Source organism: Adelges cooleyi, unplaced genomic scaffold (genome assembly GCF_023614345.1).
Source record: "Adelges cooleyi isolate 19-005CV unplaced genomic scaffold, UGA_ACOO_1.1 ACOO_flye_CR_arks_rails_tigmint_CR_PRNA_247, whole genome shotgun sequence".
Taxonomy (NCBI): Eukaryota; Metazoa; Arthropoda; class Insecta; order Hemiptera; family Adelgidae; genus Adelges; species Adelges cooleyi.
This window is the reverse complement of record NW_026095912.1, coordinates 6,284,539-6,300,784: the sequence shown is the minus strand read 5'-3', so window position 1 is coordinate 6,300,784 and position 16,246 is coordinate 6,284,539. Positions and strand designations below refer to the sequence as shown.

The 16,246-nt window shown below is 30.4% G+C and overlaps 2 protein-coding genes across 3 annotated transcripts; both read left to right on the top strand.

Moving 5' to 3' along the window:
* Window positions 1–1,269: 1,269 nt before the first annotated feature.
* On the top strand, window positions 1,270–3,714 carry LOC126837008 (transient-receptor-potential-like protein). Its single transcript, XM_050570733.1, has 3 exons — window positions 1,270–1,806; window positions 1,883–2,042; window positions 2,180–3,714. The coding sequence occupies exons 1-3, from the start codon at window positions 1,270–1,272 to the stop codon at window positions 3,595–3,597; spliced, it is 2,115 nt and encodes a 704-aa protein (XP_050426690.1). The 3' UTR covers window positions 3,598–3,714.
* Window positions 3,715–4,861: 1,147 nt separating this feature from the next.
* LOC126836889 (protein AF-10-like) lies at window positions 4,862–14,073 on the top strand. 2 transcript variants are annotated; one of them, XM_050570597.1, is made up of 14 exons: window positions 4,862–5,110; window positions 5,860–5,980; window positions 6,113–6,195; window positions 6,267–6,431; window positions 8,146–8,349; window positions 8,416–8,605; window positions 8,667–8,999; window positions 10,514–10,631; window positions 10,710–10,923; window positions 11,853–12,003; window positions 12,084–12,221; window positions 13,188–13,338; window positions 13,397–13,568; window positions 13,638–14,073. In XM_050570597.1, the coding sequence occupies exons 2-14, from the start codon at window positions 5,872–5,874 to the stop codon at window positions 13,683–13,685; spliced, it is 2,076 nt and encodes a 691-aa protein (XP_050426554.1). In that variant the 5' UTR covers window positions 4,862–5,110; window positions 5,860–5,871; the 3' UTR covers window positions 13,686–14,073. The 2 variants fall into 2 exon arrangements, with proteins under 2 accessions (XP_050426554.1, XP_050426553.1); XM_050570596.1 differs by having other exon boundaries at window positions 4,864–5,106; window positions 13,638–14,072.
* Window positions 14,074–16,246: the final 2,173 nt, after the last annotated feature.

Below are 16,246 nucleotides of genomic sequence, written 5' to 3'. Positions count from 1 at the left end.
TTAAAATTAGTATTAAATACATTTGTGCAATCTTTTTAGAGTTATTTTTTTATTCATATGTTTATAGCTAAATGTTGTTATATATATTTTATAAATATTAAACATAAGAAGTTTTATGAATTATAGTAATTATTTATTTGTAACTAACTTGACATTAAAAAAAAATAATTTATTGATTTCTAATTATTATTCTGTTATTTCTTGTATACCGCAAATATTATTGTATTTAATTAATTTTGTATCCATAGTTAATTTTTTTCACTTGTTGTCGCCATATTTTTTGCGAATCTGTGTAAAATTGTTATTCCTATTTTCAATATAATTATAAATTTCTATTTTGTTTTGTTTAAAAATATAAAATTTTGTATTTTATTATATATTTACAAAAATTAATTAAATTATCATCTTATGTGTTCAAAAACGTTTAGTTTTTACAAATTATTCGATTTTAGACGAATTACGGGAGTTTAGAATAGATGTGAGATAGGTAGAAAATACACAAATCTGGTTTATGATAACCCAATAATGTATATCGGGTATACACAAATCACAATAGTATTAACATTTTGTATTATATACTCACTGGTATTATATTATATAATCTGAGCGCACGGCACTGCGCTAGGCCAAGTTCCAGCAATGTCAGTGTATCTTTACATAAATCAATTCTCTTAGTTTTTTAACTCGCATAACTCCGTTTCCTCTTAAGATAAACTTTTGAAATTTGAAACATAGATTAAGCTCGAGTAGCTTAGGACACTGTACAAAATTGAGGTCTGGAACTTGGCTCTTTTTCACAGTTAGGTTTTTGTTGGAAATATAATATACAGTATACTACAATAATTAATAAGTAACGAAAATGAAAAACGATTGGTAATTAAAGTGATTAGTGATATATTGGTATTTATCGGAATTCCAAATGAATATTTTGTTTTAACAGTTCTAATTATTATTTTAATGTCGAATATAAAATTGAGATTATAATTTTATACTGAGTTGATACAATTTATTTAATTTTAAAACTCGAATTGATCTAAATAGATGGCTGGCTTGTTGAAAATACAGACTGATTTTAGATAAATATACCTTTTACACGTTATTACCTACTTATTATCAAAACTATATGGTTACAACAGCATTGTTTATTCGCGTCAACCACTTCTGAGTTTGTTTAAACTTCTGACTTTAAGCTTCTAAGTTATTTGACAATGTAAAAAAAAAAAAAATAATAAACACGTGTATTGTTGATCATGCCCGAAACGTCAAGCGATGGCATCGAAACTACCAGTCGATTCGAATGAATCTGCCACAGAAATGACCAGCAGCAACGAATCGTTGTGCTCCTTCAAACTAAAGTCGCCTATAGAGCAAGTCCAAAATAAGTTTTTCAGTATGGTAAAGTCTTGTGACGTGTCGTCTGTAAACAGTATGCTCAGCGACCACAAAGACCTGGACATCAACTGCAAGAACTATCAAGGCATGACGGGTTTAAACCTGGCCATCGAGAGCAACTGCGAGCCGATTATAGATCTGTTGTTGGCGCGTCCCGGATTAGATATCGGCGACTCCTTGATGTACGCCATCCAGAATAACCGATATTCCACTGTCGTCAAATTCCTGGACATGTTGAAAGAGACCAATCCGGATAAGGCGTTTGTCGGCTACGAACATTCCACAGCGTTCCCTCAATATCTGACGCCACTAATGTTGGCCGCTCAGTGCGGACTGTTTAGAATTATTAGTTTACTGCTTAAACGGGGGCACACCATAGCCATACCGCACAAGCACACGTGTGTGTGCAAAGAGGTGAATGAAAAGATAACTTGCGTGCCTCGTAGCGAATAACAACTTATATTTTGCCTGTATCAACGGAATGTTTTAGGTGTGCAAATCGCTAGCTCAACTTAACAACGGGCTGGGAGCGGCCGAGACGAAGCTCCTGTCCGTCTTCCGAGCAAACTCTAACCCGGCGTACATATCGCTGACATCCGACGATCCGATATTGACGTCGTTCCATCTCAGCCGGATGCTTCGAGATCACGGTAACGTGGACAGGATATTTAAGTCGGACTACGAAACACTGGACCTGCATACTAGGTTGTTCGCGGTTAACCTGATAGGGCTGTGTCTAATCAGAAGGGCTGCACTTTCTTCGGTACGTTCCCGTATCATCGGTTAGTGTTGGCCATGGATTTGAAACAAAAAGAGTTCGTAGCACACGCGTACGTTCAACAGACGTTGGAGAAGGCGTGGTCCGGTGACTGGTATGAATGGAAGCGTTTGGGACCGTTGTATAAGACATATATCGTATTGCTTCGGATAGTGCAGCTACCCTATATCATGCTGCTCTACTTGTTCGGGCCGTACACGAAACGCGGCCAACACTACGCGTTGCCCGTCAACCGGATGCTCAATTATTTGGCCTCGTACGTCTTGTTTCTTGTGTTTCTCACGTACATCAATAACCTAGACAAGACGCAGACGAATCAAAACTCCATGTATATCGCCATGCTCAAGTGTAAGCTTTTTGTGTACTTCATATCGTTCGTGGCGCGTACCTTCAGGTTGGTGTGTGTACAGGGGCCCAAACGGTATTTTCGCACGTTGTGGAACGTGTACGATTGCGTCAAGCTCGCCGTTTTTGCGGTAACGTTTTTCTGCTGGGCCCTGACGTACATCAACAGTGGCAAAGCCGCGGTCGACGACGACTCGATCACTACGGTTGATCCGAATGACCGCCGTTACTGGCACTGGACCAACCCTGTGTTGATTGCCGAGGGCATGTTGGCCATCGCCACAGTCATGTCATATCTGCGATTATTGTTTCTGTGTCAGCTCAGTTATGCGCTGGGCCCAATGCAGGTTTCGCTGGGCAAAATGACCACCGACTTCGCGCGGTTCGCTATACTGTTCGGTATCATTATACTGGCGTTCACCGCAGGCCTATGCCGGCTTTATCAATATTATGACGGAATGATACAGGTCAATCCCGCCTACAGTCGTGAGATCACGCAAGAGGATTCATTCGTCAGCGTGTACTCGACGCTGAAGACACTGTTCTGGGGTATATTTTGCATGACGTCGTCCACGGCCGGGTCGGTTATCATCGAGAACAACGGCGCGAACGACGTAACAGCGGCACTTGAGGAAATGCCGGCGGTCAACAACCACTACGTCACGCAAGCGGTGGGCACGTTGTTGTACGCGTTATTCGAAACGCTGTCGGTGATAATCATTCTGAACATGCTGATCGCCACCTTGACCAACACGTTCCAGAGGGTCACGGGAAACTCGTACATCGAATGGGTGTTCGGCCGCACCCAAGTTTTCTTATCGTTTTCCGTGCACACCGATCTTCCGCCACCGTTGAATCTGATTCCGTCGCTGCGTTGTTTCGTGGACACGTTCAGTTGTCTGTGCAAGTGTTGCAGGGCGGGCGCTAAGGGCTTCATGAACATAGTAACGTCCAAAGCTAACCACAAGAAAGATAATTCTGAGGACCTATACAAAAATCTTATGAGCAAACTGCTGAAAAGATATTTTCGTAACAAATTAACGGAAAACGTGGTCAGAAAATGTAGTCCAGCGTGTGGTTAAAACTTAGGTTTAAGAGATAGTTTTACTGTAGTTATAATTATTTTTGTTCTTTTTTCATAACTATAATATATTGGTTCTGATTCAAATCGAACCATAAATGATATGTGAATATTTGTTGTCAATGCATTTTTTTCATATTAAATATTTACAATAAATTTAATTAGTACGAGTTTTTATGCCTTGGTTTATTTTAGTGAAAGTAATTATTAATTACCTAATTAATTAAATATTTTTAAATATTACCTACTGTTGTTTTTTAGATGGCGCCACCGATGCCATTTGTGTATAAAAACTTTCGAAACGCAATACAATAACGTACAATTTCGGTGTAAACATTTCTCATTTTATTAACTGCGCATTCTAATACTATAAGTATTTAGTTAAATTATAGTTATAGTTAAACTGTAATTTCATTACGTTCAAAATGCATTGTACAATGCAAATTCTTCAAACTTATAGGATATAGATGATGGGTTAAATATTATTCACTAATAGCAATATTTACTTATCAACAAGCGTGAATAATTGCTGATGGTAGGCAAAATTGTCAAACCCTACATTAATCGACCAAATTTAGTTGTTACCCATGTTTTTGCCGATGAAATATTGGTTAATGTTTTTTTTCTATGTTCGTATTACGTATATTTAACAGATGCATTAACCAGTATTTCAATATTTTATAGGCGGAAACTTAGGTAGGTGAATAAATTTGGTCGATTAATGTATATACATTAATAAAACCGAAGGTTACCAACCGAATCATTGAATATTATTTGTTTGTAATATATAAAATAACTAATAAGGGAAAGTGGGACCAGATGTAAACACTTCAACGTGATACACGAATGTAATTCAAAATTATTTTTGATAATAATTAACAAGAAATTCCACACAAACCGACACGTTCTACCTATGATATAAGAACCTGAAGTGATATTAGTTTAGCGTTTCTAAATTCTAATATTTGTTTAAGCTTTGTTAATTTGTCAAGATTTTATATTATGTAACATACTTGATATAATACTTTTACAGTTGTGCTGTGTGGACATTGGCTTGTATACAGCGTTTAGTGCAGCAGCATAGATTAAATACATGTATTTAATCTATGGCAGCAGTCAGTAAAACGTAAATTATTATCAATTAAAACCATTACCATTGATTCATTGATTAAATTTGTATTCAATCAATGCCATTGTGTATAATATTTTAGTAATATGTACTGTGCTATTATCTATTTTATGGAAATTCAGTCAACGGTGGTGTCTCTGTTGATAAACGTTGCGCCAAACCGAATATATGCCCTTCTCGCAGTTTCTCCGTTATCAAATCGATTTTTATCTGAGTACAGACTACAGAGCTGCTGGTGCCGCGCCGATTGTTTGGTGTATACTGTATACTGTATAGACCTGAGTCTGTAGTTGATTCTGTTGATATTATTTGCTCGTTAATACTTATTGCTTAAACCAGATAATCCGTTCACATTAACCAACAACAAAACATCAACTGAAAGTATGTATGTGTGTGTTTGATTTAATAAATACGTATAGTAAGACGTACGTATTACGTATAGTAATACGAATATTAAGTCGTTGGTAGGCTAGTTAAAAAAAATGATATAATTGTATACTACGTTTCATTACTACCGACATGTATCAGAGAAACAATAATATGTAGTGTGTATTTAATAATAATAATCGATTTGCAATGGTTATCAAGTAAATGTTCCTTTTGTTCTTAAAAGTAATTAAACTCGGTGTACAATAGTGTGACGGGTACATTTGGCCACCCGTATAAACACTTGCTACACAGTACTGCGTAGCACTATTACGCTTACACTAGTACTGTTCTAGTGGTACTGCATCAAAGCTAATTAAATGTCGTTTATAATTTTGAGATTTTAATTAATATGATTTGAAAATTAATATTTAATCAGACGAGTCTATAATATACAACTTATTATGGTTATTTTTGATATTATTATTCAAAATAATAGATTTTTAACCATTTTGTTTTCTAACATTGAAGAGTAATTTGCATTCTGCGTTTCTGTTAATCTTTAATTACATTTTGGTTGTTATGTAGTGTATTAGAACGCAATAGAACCTGATTTTTAGTTGTACAATCAAATTGTGTATTTTAATACCTATGTCTGAAATATTGATGGTTGAAAATGTTTGTCTTCTACATGAATTTATAATATTCTTATTAGCGTTTATTATTTATACCAGTTTATTGATTTTGAGTAATTTTCTTAATCTTTAGTAAAAGTCCATAATGAAAGAAATGCTTGGTGGATGCAGTGTGTGCTGTGATGACACCGGATGGGCTGAAAACCCCTTGGTGTATTGTGATGGACCTAATTGTAACGTTGCTGTACATCAAGGTAAGTTTGTTATCAGTTTAAAAATGTATAACATCATTTACTTTATAATTTTCATTTTAATCATGATTTTTGTTTAAATATTATTAAATACAATTAAAATAATATTACATTTTTTGAAATATTAAAAACTAGCTTGTTATGGAATTCGGAGTGTACCCAAGGGAGAGTGGTTATGCAGAAAATGTGAAGCTTACAAGGAAAAAAATATTAAAGCGGTTTGTTTTTAAAGTCTTCATGTGATAATTTTTTTAAAATGCATCTTCTACATGTATAAAATTAATTTCAGAAATGTGAATTGTGTCCATCTAAGGACGGTGCTCTAAAACCTACTGAAAATGGTCAGTGGGCTCATGTTGTATGTGCATTATATATACCAGAAGTTACATTCTTAGATGTTACAACTATGGAACCAGTCAAATTGAGTGAAATACCTCGTGATCGCTTTAATAGAGTAATTAATATTAATTTACAATAAGATAGTATTTCGTTATCATGTTCATATCAAAATAACAGTAATTTCTTTTTGAAATCGACAAAAAAAATTTTGTTAAATCCTTGAGTTAGTTTTATTTTATAAAATAAGATATAGTTCCTTGAGTCAATTTGTCTATTTATAAATTGTTTTGTAATATTACACAATTCTACAAGATCAGCACACGTTCATTGGCGATTTCTATAGTGTTAGATTTAACTTTTAAATTTTGAAAAATTAGAATTTTTTTTTTTTCTAATTTCATTATTGCATGCAATTAGTTTATACTTATTTATATCAATTTATTCTTTGAGTTGTGATGATCAAACTAGGACTTTGCACCTAAACCATTAACCAAATAACCATTAACCCTGAAAGTCCTAACACCTGAAACCTTTATTAACCCAAATCATTTATAAAGCACCCCAATTAACCAAAACCTGAATAATTGCATAAAATCATTCCAGATCAACCATCAAGTTTAATGTATATATTATAATATATAATCTTATTTTAGTTGATTATATACATACGCTCGTACAAAAATTAATAGTTTGGTATTTTAGTTTTGCTTCCTTAAACTATGGTTCTCAGGATTTTTTTTTTTTAATCAGAATGAGAGAAAGGCCATATATAATATTCTTATTGAAAATAGAATAGTTTGGTATTCTGTATGTGTGTGTGTGTCTATTTCTGGAACGACTATTGTTAGTGACTATTCATATTCAAATTTTTTTCTAAAATATGATTAGTATGTTTTTTCAGTTGTGTTAAAGTACTTATAAAAGTTAAGTGACGATTGGGTGATTTTTTCATTTTGAAAGTAATATTTACCCGTTACTCTGGAACTTTTTTTTTTTCAACGACCATTTTAAAAGTTGGTTGGACAAGAGTTGCCATCCTGGGAAAGTGGGTATGGTGCAATGATTTCCTGTTGAAGGGCACCAGTCTGGTGGTTATTTCTCTCTCCAGTCAGTTGCCCGCCAAGGCAACCTATATATATATATGTATTAAAGTGTTCCTTATTTTTTACTTTTTTGAAATGTTATGCTCCCTAGGTCTCAAACTACTCAAGTAGGTGAAAAAAAAGGCTTTAAAAGTTTCAATGCTCTAACTCAATTTTACCCATGCTGCCAAGTCAGTGAAGTTTCCCATTTAAATAACACGGAATTATTGTTTTTAATATTTTAGGAAGACATAAAAAAAAAAATTAAATGTCACAATATACTCTTGCTATGATAAAAATAATGAATAATCTTAAATTAAAAAAATTACGTGCACATCAAGGGATACATCTTTATTTGCCTGTGTGTAAATGATATAAATTATATGAAAAAACAACGAAATTTAGCAGGGAAACTTGATATTTTGACTAGAGCATGTGCAAAATTGCCGAATAATTAATTTTTTTTTGAAAGTACCTGTTATACACAAACAACTCTCGTTAGTTCCATATTTTTAAGTTTTTTTTATGTCTTCCTAAAATATTAAAAACAATAATTCCGTTTTATTTAAATGGAAAACTTCACCGGCTTGGCGGCACGGGTAAAAGTTGAGTTTGAGCATTAAAACTTTTAGGGCCTTTTTTACCCACTAGAGTAGTTTGAGACCTTGGAGCATAAAATTTCAATAAAATCCAATATAAGGGTCACTAATATATAGACAGCCATTTTGATTAATTAATTTATTTCAGACGTGCTATATATGTGAAGAAAAGAATAATAAAGGATCAAAATCATCAACATATGGAGCTTGCATGTCATGTAATAAAGCTGGTTGCAAGTTGAGTTTTCATGTAACATGTGCTCAAAGCGTTGGACTGTTATGTGAAGAGGCTGGGATATATTACGATAATGTAAAATATGTTGGTTACTGCAAACATCATTATTCAAAATTGGTTAGTAGTTAGTGTAAAGTATCTATGCAGTTATTAAAGTTTAATAATAATTTAAAAAATTTCTAGAAAAAAAGTAATAACATAAAACCTATTGCGCCATATCGACCACAAAGTAATTTAGAAAATTCATCAGCAGAGTGTTCTCCTGAAAAGCAAGCGGTTTCTACTAAGGCTGACACAGATATTCAAGCAACTAAACAAAAAAAGGATTTAACTGAATTCAACAAAAAAAAATTGACCATCATAAATAATAATAGTAAATATTTTGTTTTAATTTTAGTAATACTTGCAATTAGTCATAATTTATCGTTTGTTAGATGATAAAACTGTAAATGAGAAAAAAATAAAAGAACTAAGTTTTCCAAATATTCCGAGTAATGAACGGAATAAATCACAACCGCATATTGTTTCTACGCATCCGTCTGGGAATTTGATTATTTCGATTGGAGCAAAACCCCAAACAATTACTTCAGGTATCAAAAATCTACATTCTAACGATTTAGAATCGGGAAATCCAACCAAATATCAGAAAATGGATAGTGTAATGAGCACTGATAAACCAAAAAAAAATCAAAATTCTGAAGTACTTAAAATTGTAGAAGAACCTAATTTATCTCGAATGGAAAATGCAAATACAATTATTAAGTCAAGTTAGTACATGTAAAATAACTTATTATAATAATAATCACTTATATAATAATATAATTAAATTCCCTTATGAGAATATATTTTAAAGCTATCCACAATAAAATAATTTTACACAGATACCCGTATTTTTCAACTATGTTTTCACTTACAGCACAAAAGGCAACTGTGAACATTTAGTTGTAAACTTAGTAGTGGTAAGTTTGTTATTAATACTGAAGACTATAACATAGTTGTTGATTTACACATATTCATGTATATAATTATACATTTTATTGTGGATAGTTTATTTTTTAATGACATTGAATTGAAATATAGTTAATTGTTTAGTTAAAAATCTGTTGCTTTTTCACAGTGTAAAAAAACATTTATTAAAAATTTTATCTTGTTCTCATTCATGTTCAATCATGTTAACTTTCAAATAGAACTTTTTGTTATTATTTTTTTTACAAAAAAGCAATACTTAATTTTATTTATTTAGTCGTTCAATTTTTTTTTTTATGTTAAATTTGCATTATGATATAATTCTTGGTTTATTTAGTATAGGTTAAAATGATTGGAAAAAAATAACGGTTGATGATAAAATATGTAATTTATTATTATTAATGTTTACAATATATCTGATAGTACTAAGCAACTATGACAGCTAGTGCTTAAAACTGACACTATTCTAATTATTATTTATATTTGTTTTTGTTTTTTAGTCTATGACCTGTTGGTCTGTTTGAACAACTCTTGCTCTACTAGAGACCAGAGTTGCCATCCTGGCTGGGGAAGTGTTTATGGTGTGGTGGTTTCCCGTTACTTTCTGCACCAGTTGGGTGGCCATTACTCCCTCCAGACGGTTGCCCGCTCAGCTAGAGAACCGGCCAGTGACTGAGATTCAAACCACGGCTAGTGCGTAGAAACTCTTCCGCGGTAACCCTCTCGGCTACAAGGCACGACATTATTTATATAAATGCCACCTTTGTTGCATCTTAGACGAGAGGGTTACCAGGGAAGGGCTTTTACCAGCTTTTATTTCTCTAGCTTGTCGGGCAACCGACAGGAGAGAGAAATAGCCACCCGACTGGTGCGGAAGGCAACCACAGCACCATACTCACTTCCCCGGGATGTTAACTCTTGTCTCTTGTGTAGCAAGATTTGCCAACCGACCTAAAAAGGTCATAGACTAAAAAAAAAAAATGTATTAAACGACATTTAGCTGTATCACTGCATTAACTATAATATATGTTCTCATTTGTTTGAACAATTCAACTGAAAATATTATTAGTTACATATTATTTTCACTAGTGCTTTCACAGATATGCAATAATAGTGATTGGCTTTAGGTATTAGATTATTTTTAATTAAAGAAAAAAAAATCCAATCGTTGTTTGAACATAATAAATGAAAAAATATCATTTAAATTCTGCCAAAAATGATTCAAGTCTCCCTGTTAGTGAACGTGTTTACAAATCAAGAATGCATTCTTTCAATGTACTACTTCCTTGAAATTGTTGTTATTTTTAATATTTAGATGTATCTGGAGCCAACAAATTACATCTACCTGAATCAAATGCAAGAAAAAATGAAACTAGTGTTATAAACATTCCATTTAATGCTACTATGCCTAAAAAAGAGCCTGAAAAAAAAATGTATGTAAAATTATACCTTAGTATCTAGTATATTTTGTATTATGCACAAAGAATATTTGAATAATTATTTAAATTTAGATTTGAAAATAATAGCAGTGCACCACATATGTTGGGAAATTCATTAAATCCTTCCTCCAGTATGGCACAAACAATGGCCGACACGTTGAGTGAAGAAATTGAAACCCATAAAAAGTATGGTGGAGATAAAAATTTGTCTGCTGGTCAACAACAGTCATCTTACAAGGGTCCTCAGCTGCATCGCCGTTTTCCAAAACCTTCAACTAGTCAATCGGTGAGTAATTTGATTTAATGCATTTGTATAAATTGTATTGTTTCAATATACAATTGTTGTACTTAAAAAGTATAAATTATTGAATATAGACATAAATTACAACATTTTTTAGACATTTATTATATTTAAAGTAGTGAAAAGGTAAAAGTATCTTTTTATTCTATTCAATTTTACATGAGAGTAACCTGCAAATGATATTTTCGATGTGTCCTTATGGGTAAGGTTAGGTAATCCAAACAACAAGTAAAAAAAAAATAAAAAGTGAATAATACTTCATTACCTTCTTATCTTTTTGAATACTATAAAATTTAAACTTATTTTTTTATTTTCAATAAGAAATTAATTTAAAACAGTTTATTTTAGTAAACTTATGAAATCTTTGATAGTTGAGAACCAATTTTTTTTACACTTTTTGAAATTTATTTATTACAATATTAAGAAGCAGGGTTCAGAAAATTGAGCATTCCTCTGTTAAAAAAGCAAAGTAAGGCTTAATCCATTTGTTTTTATTTTACTAATGGTGATTATGTGCTTTATAAAAGTTCTAATATTTATCTAGTTTTGTTTATTAACTGTTTAATATTTTTATTACCAGTAGCCGGAGTGATGCTCAATTAAAAAAAAATGATTCAATGTGTCATAATTATATTAAGCTTATACAAAAAATGTAATTTAAAAATTTCAATTGAAAATATTTATTACATGAATTTCAAGTTTTACAAATAGATAGTTTTTTCCTAATTATATATTTTTAATCTTTTCATTAAATTTCCAAAAAATCCTTAGCTGTCTCAATTGTACATTCAGTTGTGTATTACTGTTAGGGATATAAGCATGTAAAATTTAAAAATATCTGTAAACCAATGATTATACAGTCATGTTTCGGTTTTTTTTTATTATTAATAATAAAATGTTAAACCATTTTACAGAGTACAGTTTCTCAGTCTCAGGGATCAGCTTCTTCGTGGTCATCAATACCTAATGGACTTAACAACAGTACTCATGAATTGGAAGATTTACTAGAACGCCAATGGGAGCAAGGCGGTGCATTATTAATGGAACAAGCACAACATTTTGATAGTATGCTATTATTATTGTTATTTTTATTTTTATTAATGCTTTATTTTAAATTGTTTTATTATTGTATTTTAATGTTACAGTTGCTTCATTGTTAACTTGCTTATATCAGTTAAAAAGTGAAAACGTGAATTTAGAGGATGAATTAGCAACGTACACAAGACGCCGTGATCACTTATTAGCTGTTAATGCAAGACTTGCAATTCCATTACCACCTCAAAGTAATTCTATACCTTTAATTTAAATAAATGTGATTTAGGTCTCGTAGGGTTTGAAAAGAATATGTAAAATATATCGAATTTACTCCAAGTGAGTGGTTTACTTTACTAGGTAGTAGATATTAGCTTTGATGCAGAGCTGATAAGGTATTGTTTTTACAATTAGTGTTTTTGTTATTATTATCATTTCTTTTTTTTTTTGTGCTTCTGAATCAGCTATATCTTTTAAACCACTAAACCGATATTTTATGTAATTAGTCGTATAGATCAGAAATCGTACATGGGTTGCACTTAAATGTGCAAAAAATGTAAGAAATTCACTACTTCCCCTTCAAAATCAAGAAAAACTGATGCGCTAACTTTAAAAAAAACAGTCGACACAGTTCCAAATTTGAATGGAATGTTTATTAGACACAGTATTACTAATATACGTTGACAAACCAACTAAATATTAAAAAAAATTCCCGAAAAAGGGGTAAAAACTCTTTTTAGGTGTAGTTTGAAAATGTCTGAAAATTAGACTTAAAGTAGAGTTTTATATTCAATTTTTAAAAAATCTGTAGTCAATTTTTTTCATTAAGGAATAAAGGGAGAAATTACACTGCAGTAAATTTCTAGATTGCTATGTGAGAGTGAATCATCAGTAAATATCTAAAAAATAGTTTTATTATGTTGTTAATTACAATATATGAGAAACAACGGCAACTTATTATTATAGACGTCAATCAACCCTTATTGTATCTTCCCTTATACTCGAAGTATAATTTAAGTACATTATAGCTTTTATCAAATATTGTATTTCTACCATCTACAGATTTGCATCAATGCGTTTATTTAAAATGGATTTTGTTTCTTTTAGTTATGAGAATTCCTGTTAATCTGTGACCTCCTCCGTCCCCAATATGCTTAATCCCTAATAAGCCCCAACTCAAATGTACTGCCTTTTTATTATGTTTTTTTATATATTAGATACAGGAAACAGAACACCAGCATCGACCTCTTCAGCTCCTACTAGTAGTCATTCAGAAGCTTTTGTACATTCTAGACCTAATTATCAATCCAGTTTACAGCGCATCGATTCTCAGCTACAGCATAATTACCAGAATCAAATGTCAAACATGTAATATATAACATACAACAAAAATCGAAGATATAATAGTTTTGATTTGTCTTACTAGGCATCAAGTTCATCACAGTATGTCGAATAATATCCCATCTCATGTTGTCATTCGAGGTGGTGTTGGCCAGGATCCGCGATTAGACAACAGAAGACAGTCTAATCAAAACTCTGGTCAAATGAACTTAAATCAGATGTATCAACCGAACCCGCAACAGTTGCCCAGTATGGGGGTAAATATTAAATTTATTACTCTTATATTTTTCGTTTTAAACTGATAATTAATAAATTATTTTTTTCAGTTACCTCATCATCAGTTGGGTATGGATGGCCTTCCAAAGCATAGTTGAGAGCTTGTTCCTCACTCAGGTGAGCAATGTACTTCACTCTTAGCAGATTTTGTTTGGAAACATATAGCTTAAGCCTTGATAATCAACTATGTTTAAAATAAGCTCCAGTTAATTTATAGTGCATTAAAACATTTCGTTTTCTTAATTAATTATGAGATAAGATTATATTAATAATTAAATTATAAGTATTCTTATGGCATCTATCATCTATGCTATGTATTGTGTATATTTTAATCATGATTTTTTTCAAAATACTAAAATTATAGTATAATCTTGTTGTTGCATGTCAAAAATAATGTTATTATAGTTACCTCCTCAAAAAGTGCTTATAATTATTTCATTTCTACTAGATTATTAAGTGACAATTATTAATGTGTGTTAAATAATACTAAATCAGTTTATTATAATAATGGGTATAGTTTACTGTGTTAATATTAATACAACTTTGTGTTATAATATAATCGGTTGTATACACTGGATAGTTTTTTAACGCCCTACATTAGTTTACTCTTAAAATAATTGCATTTTTGTAGTGTTTCTTTTTAAAAACATTTTTACTTTTGTTAAAGTGAAATACAGAAAATATAAAATGTTTTATCTTTTTTAATATTTGCTAAAGCTCTAGCAACTTATAAAACTTTAATGGAAACATGTATATTTTAGCAACTTTTTAAATTGAGAATAATTTTAACTGATTTAGAATTAATAGTTAAAAAGTTATTTAAGTTTAAAATTTAGGAAAAGAAGTGGAGTTCGTCGGGAAATACGTGCAGATAAAAATAATTCTACTCTCTAATTCCCGTCTTAAATTTTAAACTTAAAAACTTATTTTTCAAAACTGGTTATCGACCAGTAAATATATTCTTATTCTAAAAAGTTCATTAAAAATACACTTAACCATTAAAGATTCAAAAGATGATGAAGCTCTAGGAAATACTAATGTATAATATAATAATATATATTGTAACATATATTGTAAATAATGTCAAATGAAAAATACGATTTAAATACATTTTTATGAATTTTGATTTAAAAAAGTATTAAAGGTCTTGATAAAAAATTATTGTACATTAAATCTTTGTGATAATACTATAATGTAAATTAAAACATCTCTAGATTGTATTAAGATTACTTTGAATGAAAAAACTAATAACTGATAAATTTAATATTTTTTTTTGTACTAGTAAAATAATATCATGTTTAACTTCCCAAAAGTTAAAACTAATTACTTTTTTTAAAACAATTTATATTGTATCACTACTCTATTTGCAACTATAACCGATTGCAAATTTTGATTGTTCACATTCATATATAAAAATTAAATATAATACTTCAATATTTGTAAATAATAATTTCTTGTAAAATAATGTCAATATAATGTGATTATTTGCCTAGAGTATTAATTAATACTATTGGTAAATGAGGGGAAATGTTACCCTTTTTTTAATTTTTTCAATAATTAATCACTTAAAGTATAAAGTTTTGAAATTAATTATGTATTCAACAATTATATACTTGTATTATTCTAAAATGTTTTTTTTTTCATGAATATTGACTTTTAGAATATTATTATAGTAACAATGTTTAATTTGCAACTTTTGACTGTTGTATTTTTGTTTTTTTTACATTATATTGTTTTTGTTTTGTTTGTTTTATTTTTATTATACACGAAAGTTGTAGATCTAATATTTAAATTTGAATTATTATTTACCTAAACCACCTTATGTTTTAAAGGATAGGCCTATCATTGAAATAACATGATGTTATAAGTAATTTATTTGTTATATTGTAAATATTTTATATTCTCATTTGTTTGCATTTTTGTAAATCTGTTCTATGTACATTCTTCATTTTGTTATCTCGTATGTATGATTTTTGTTATTTATTTTGTTTCAATTGCATTTTTGAAATGTCCCAAAAAAATGTATTTACACACACATATATATATATATATATATATATGGATCTAGGTTTTTCATAGTAGAAATCTATGATTATAACATTAAATATAATCATAATATTTTTGTTATTTTAAAAATTCAACCATTATTTTTTTTGATGGACTAATCAACTTGTAGGTATTAAATATTACTAACAATACTATTAGCAAAATATTGAATAATTATAACCAAACTAGTGTTCAGTCATATTGTATGCGTGTGTGTGTGTCGTATTTTTGAAATATAAAACAATTAAAAATAATTATTTTTTGGTTTGTTGTATAACTTTTTTATTTTCATACTTCGAATACTGTCTAACAAAAAGTTGTGTTATCGACTGATGATTGAGTAGGTATTTTATATTTTTCATTTCATGTCTACAACAGCCTTAAAAACCTGCGCTTACTTCAAATAATTTAGTGTATTTTTTCAGCTTTATAAACTAAATTGAATTTCACATTTTAATTTAACGCAAGACGAATACTTCATAATTATTAATAACTTAGAAACTGAAAAAACTAAATGGGATAGGTTGTAAACATATATGTATAAACGAATTTATGTCTGTTTGTCCTTTATGCATTACTACACCATTCATCCGATCGCCATGAAACTTTGGGA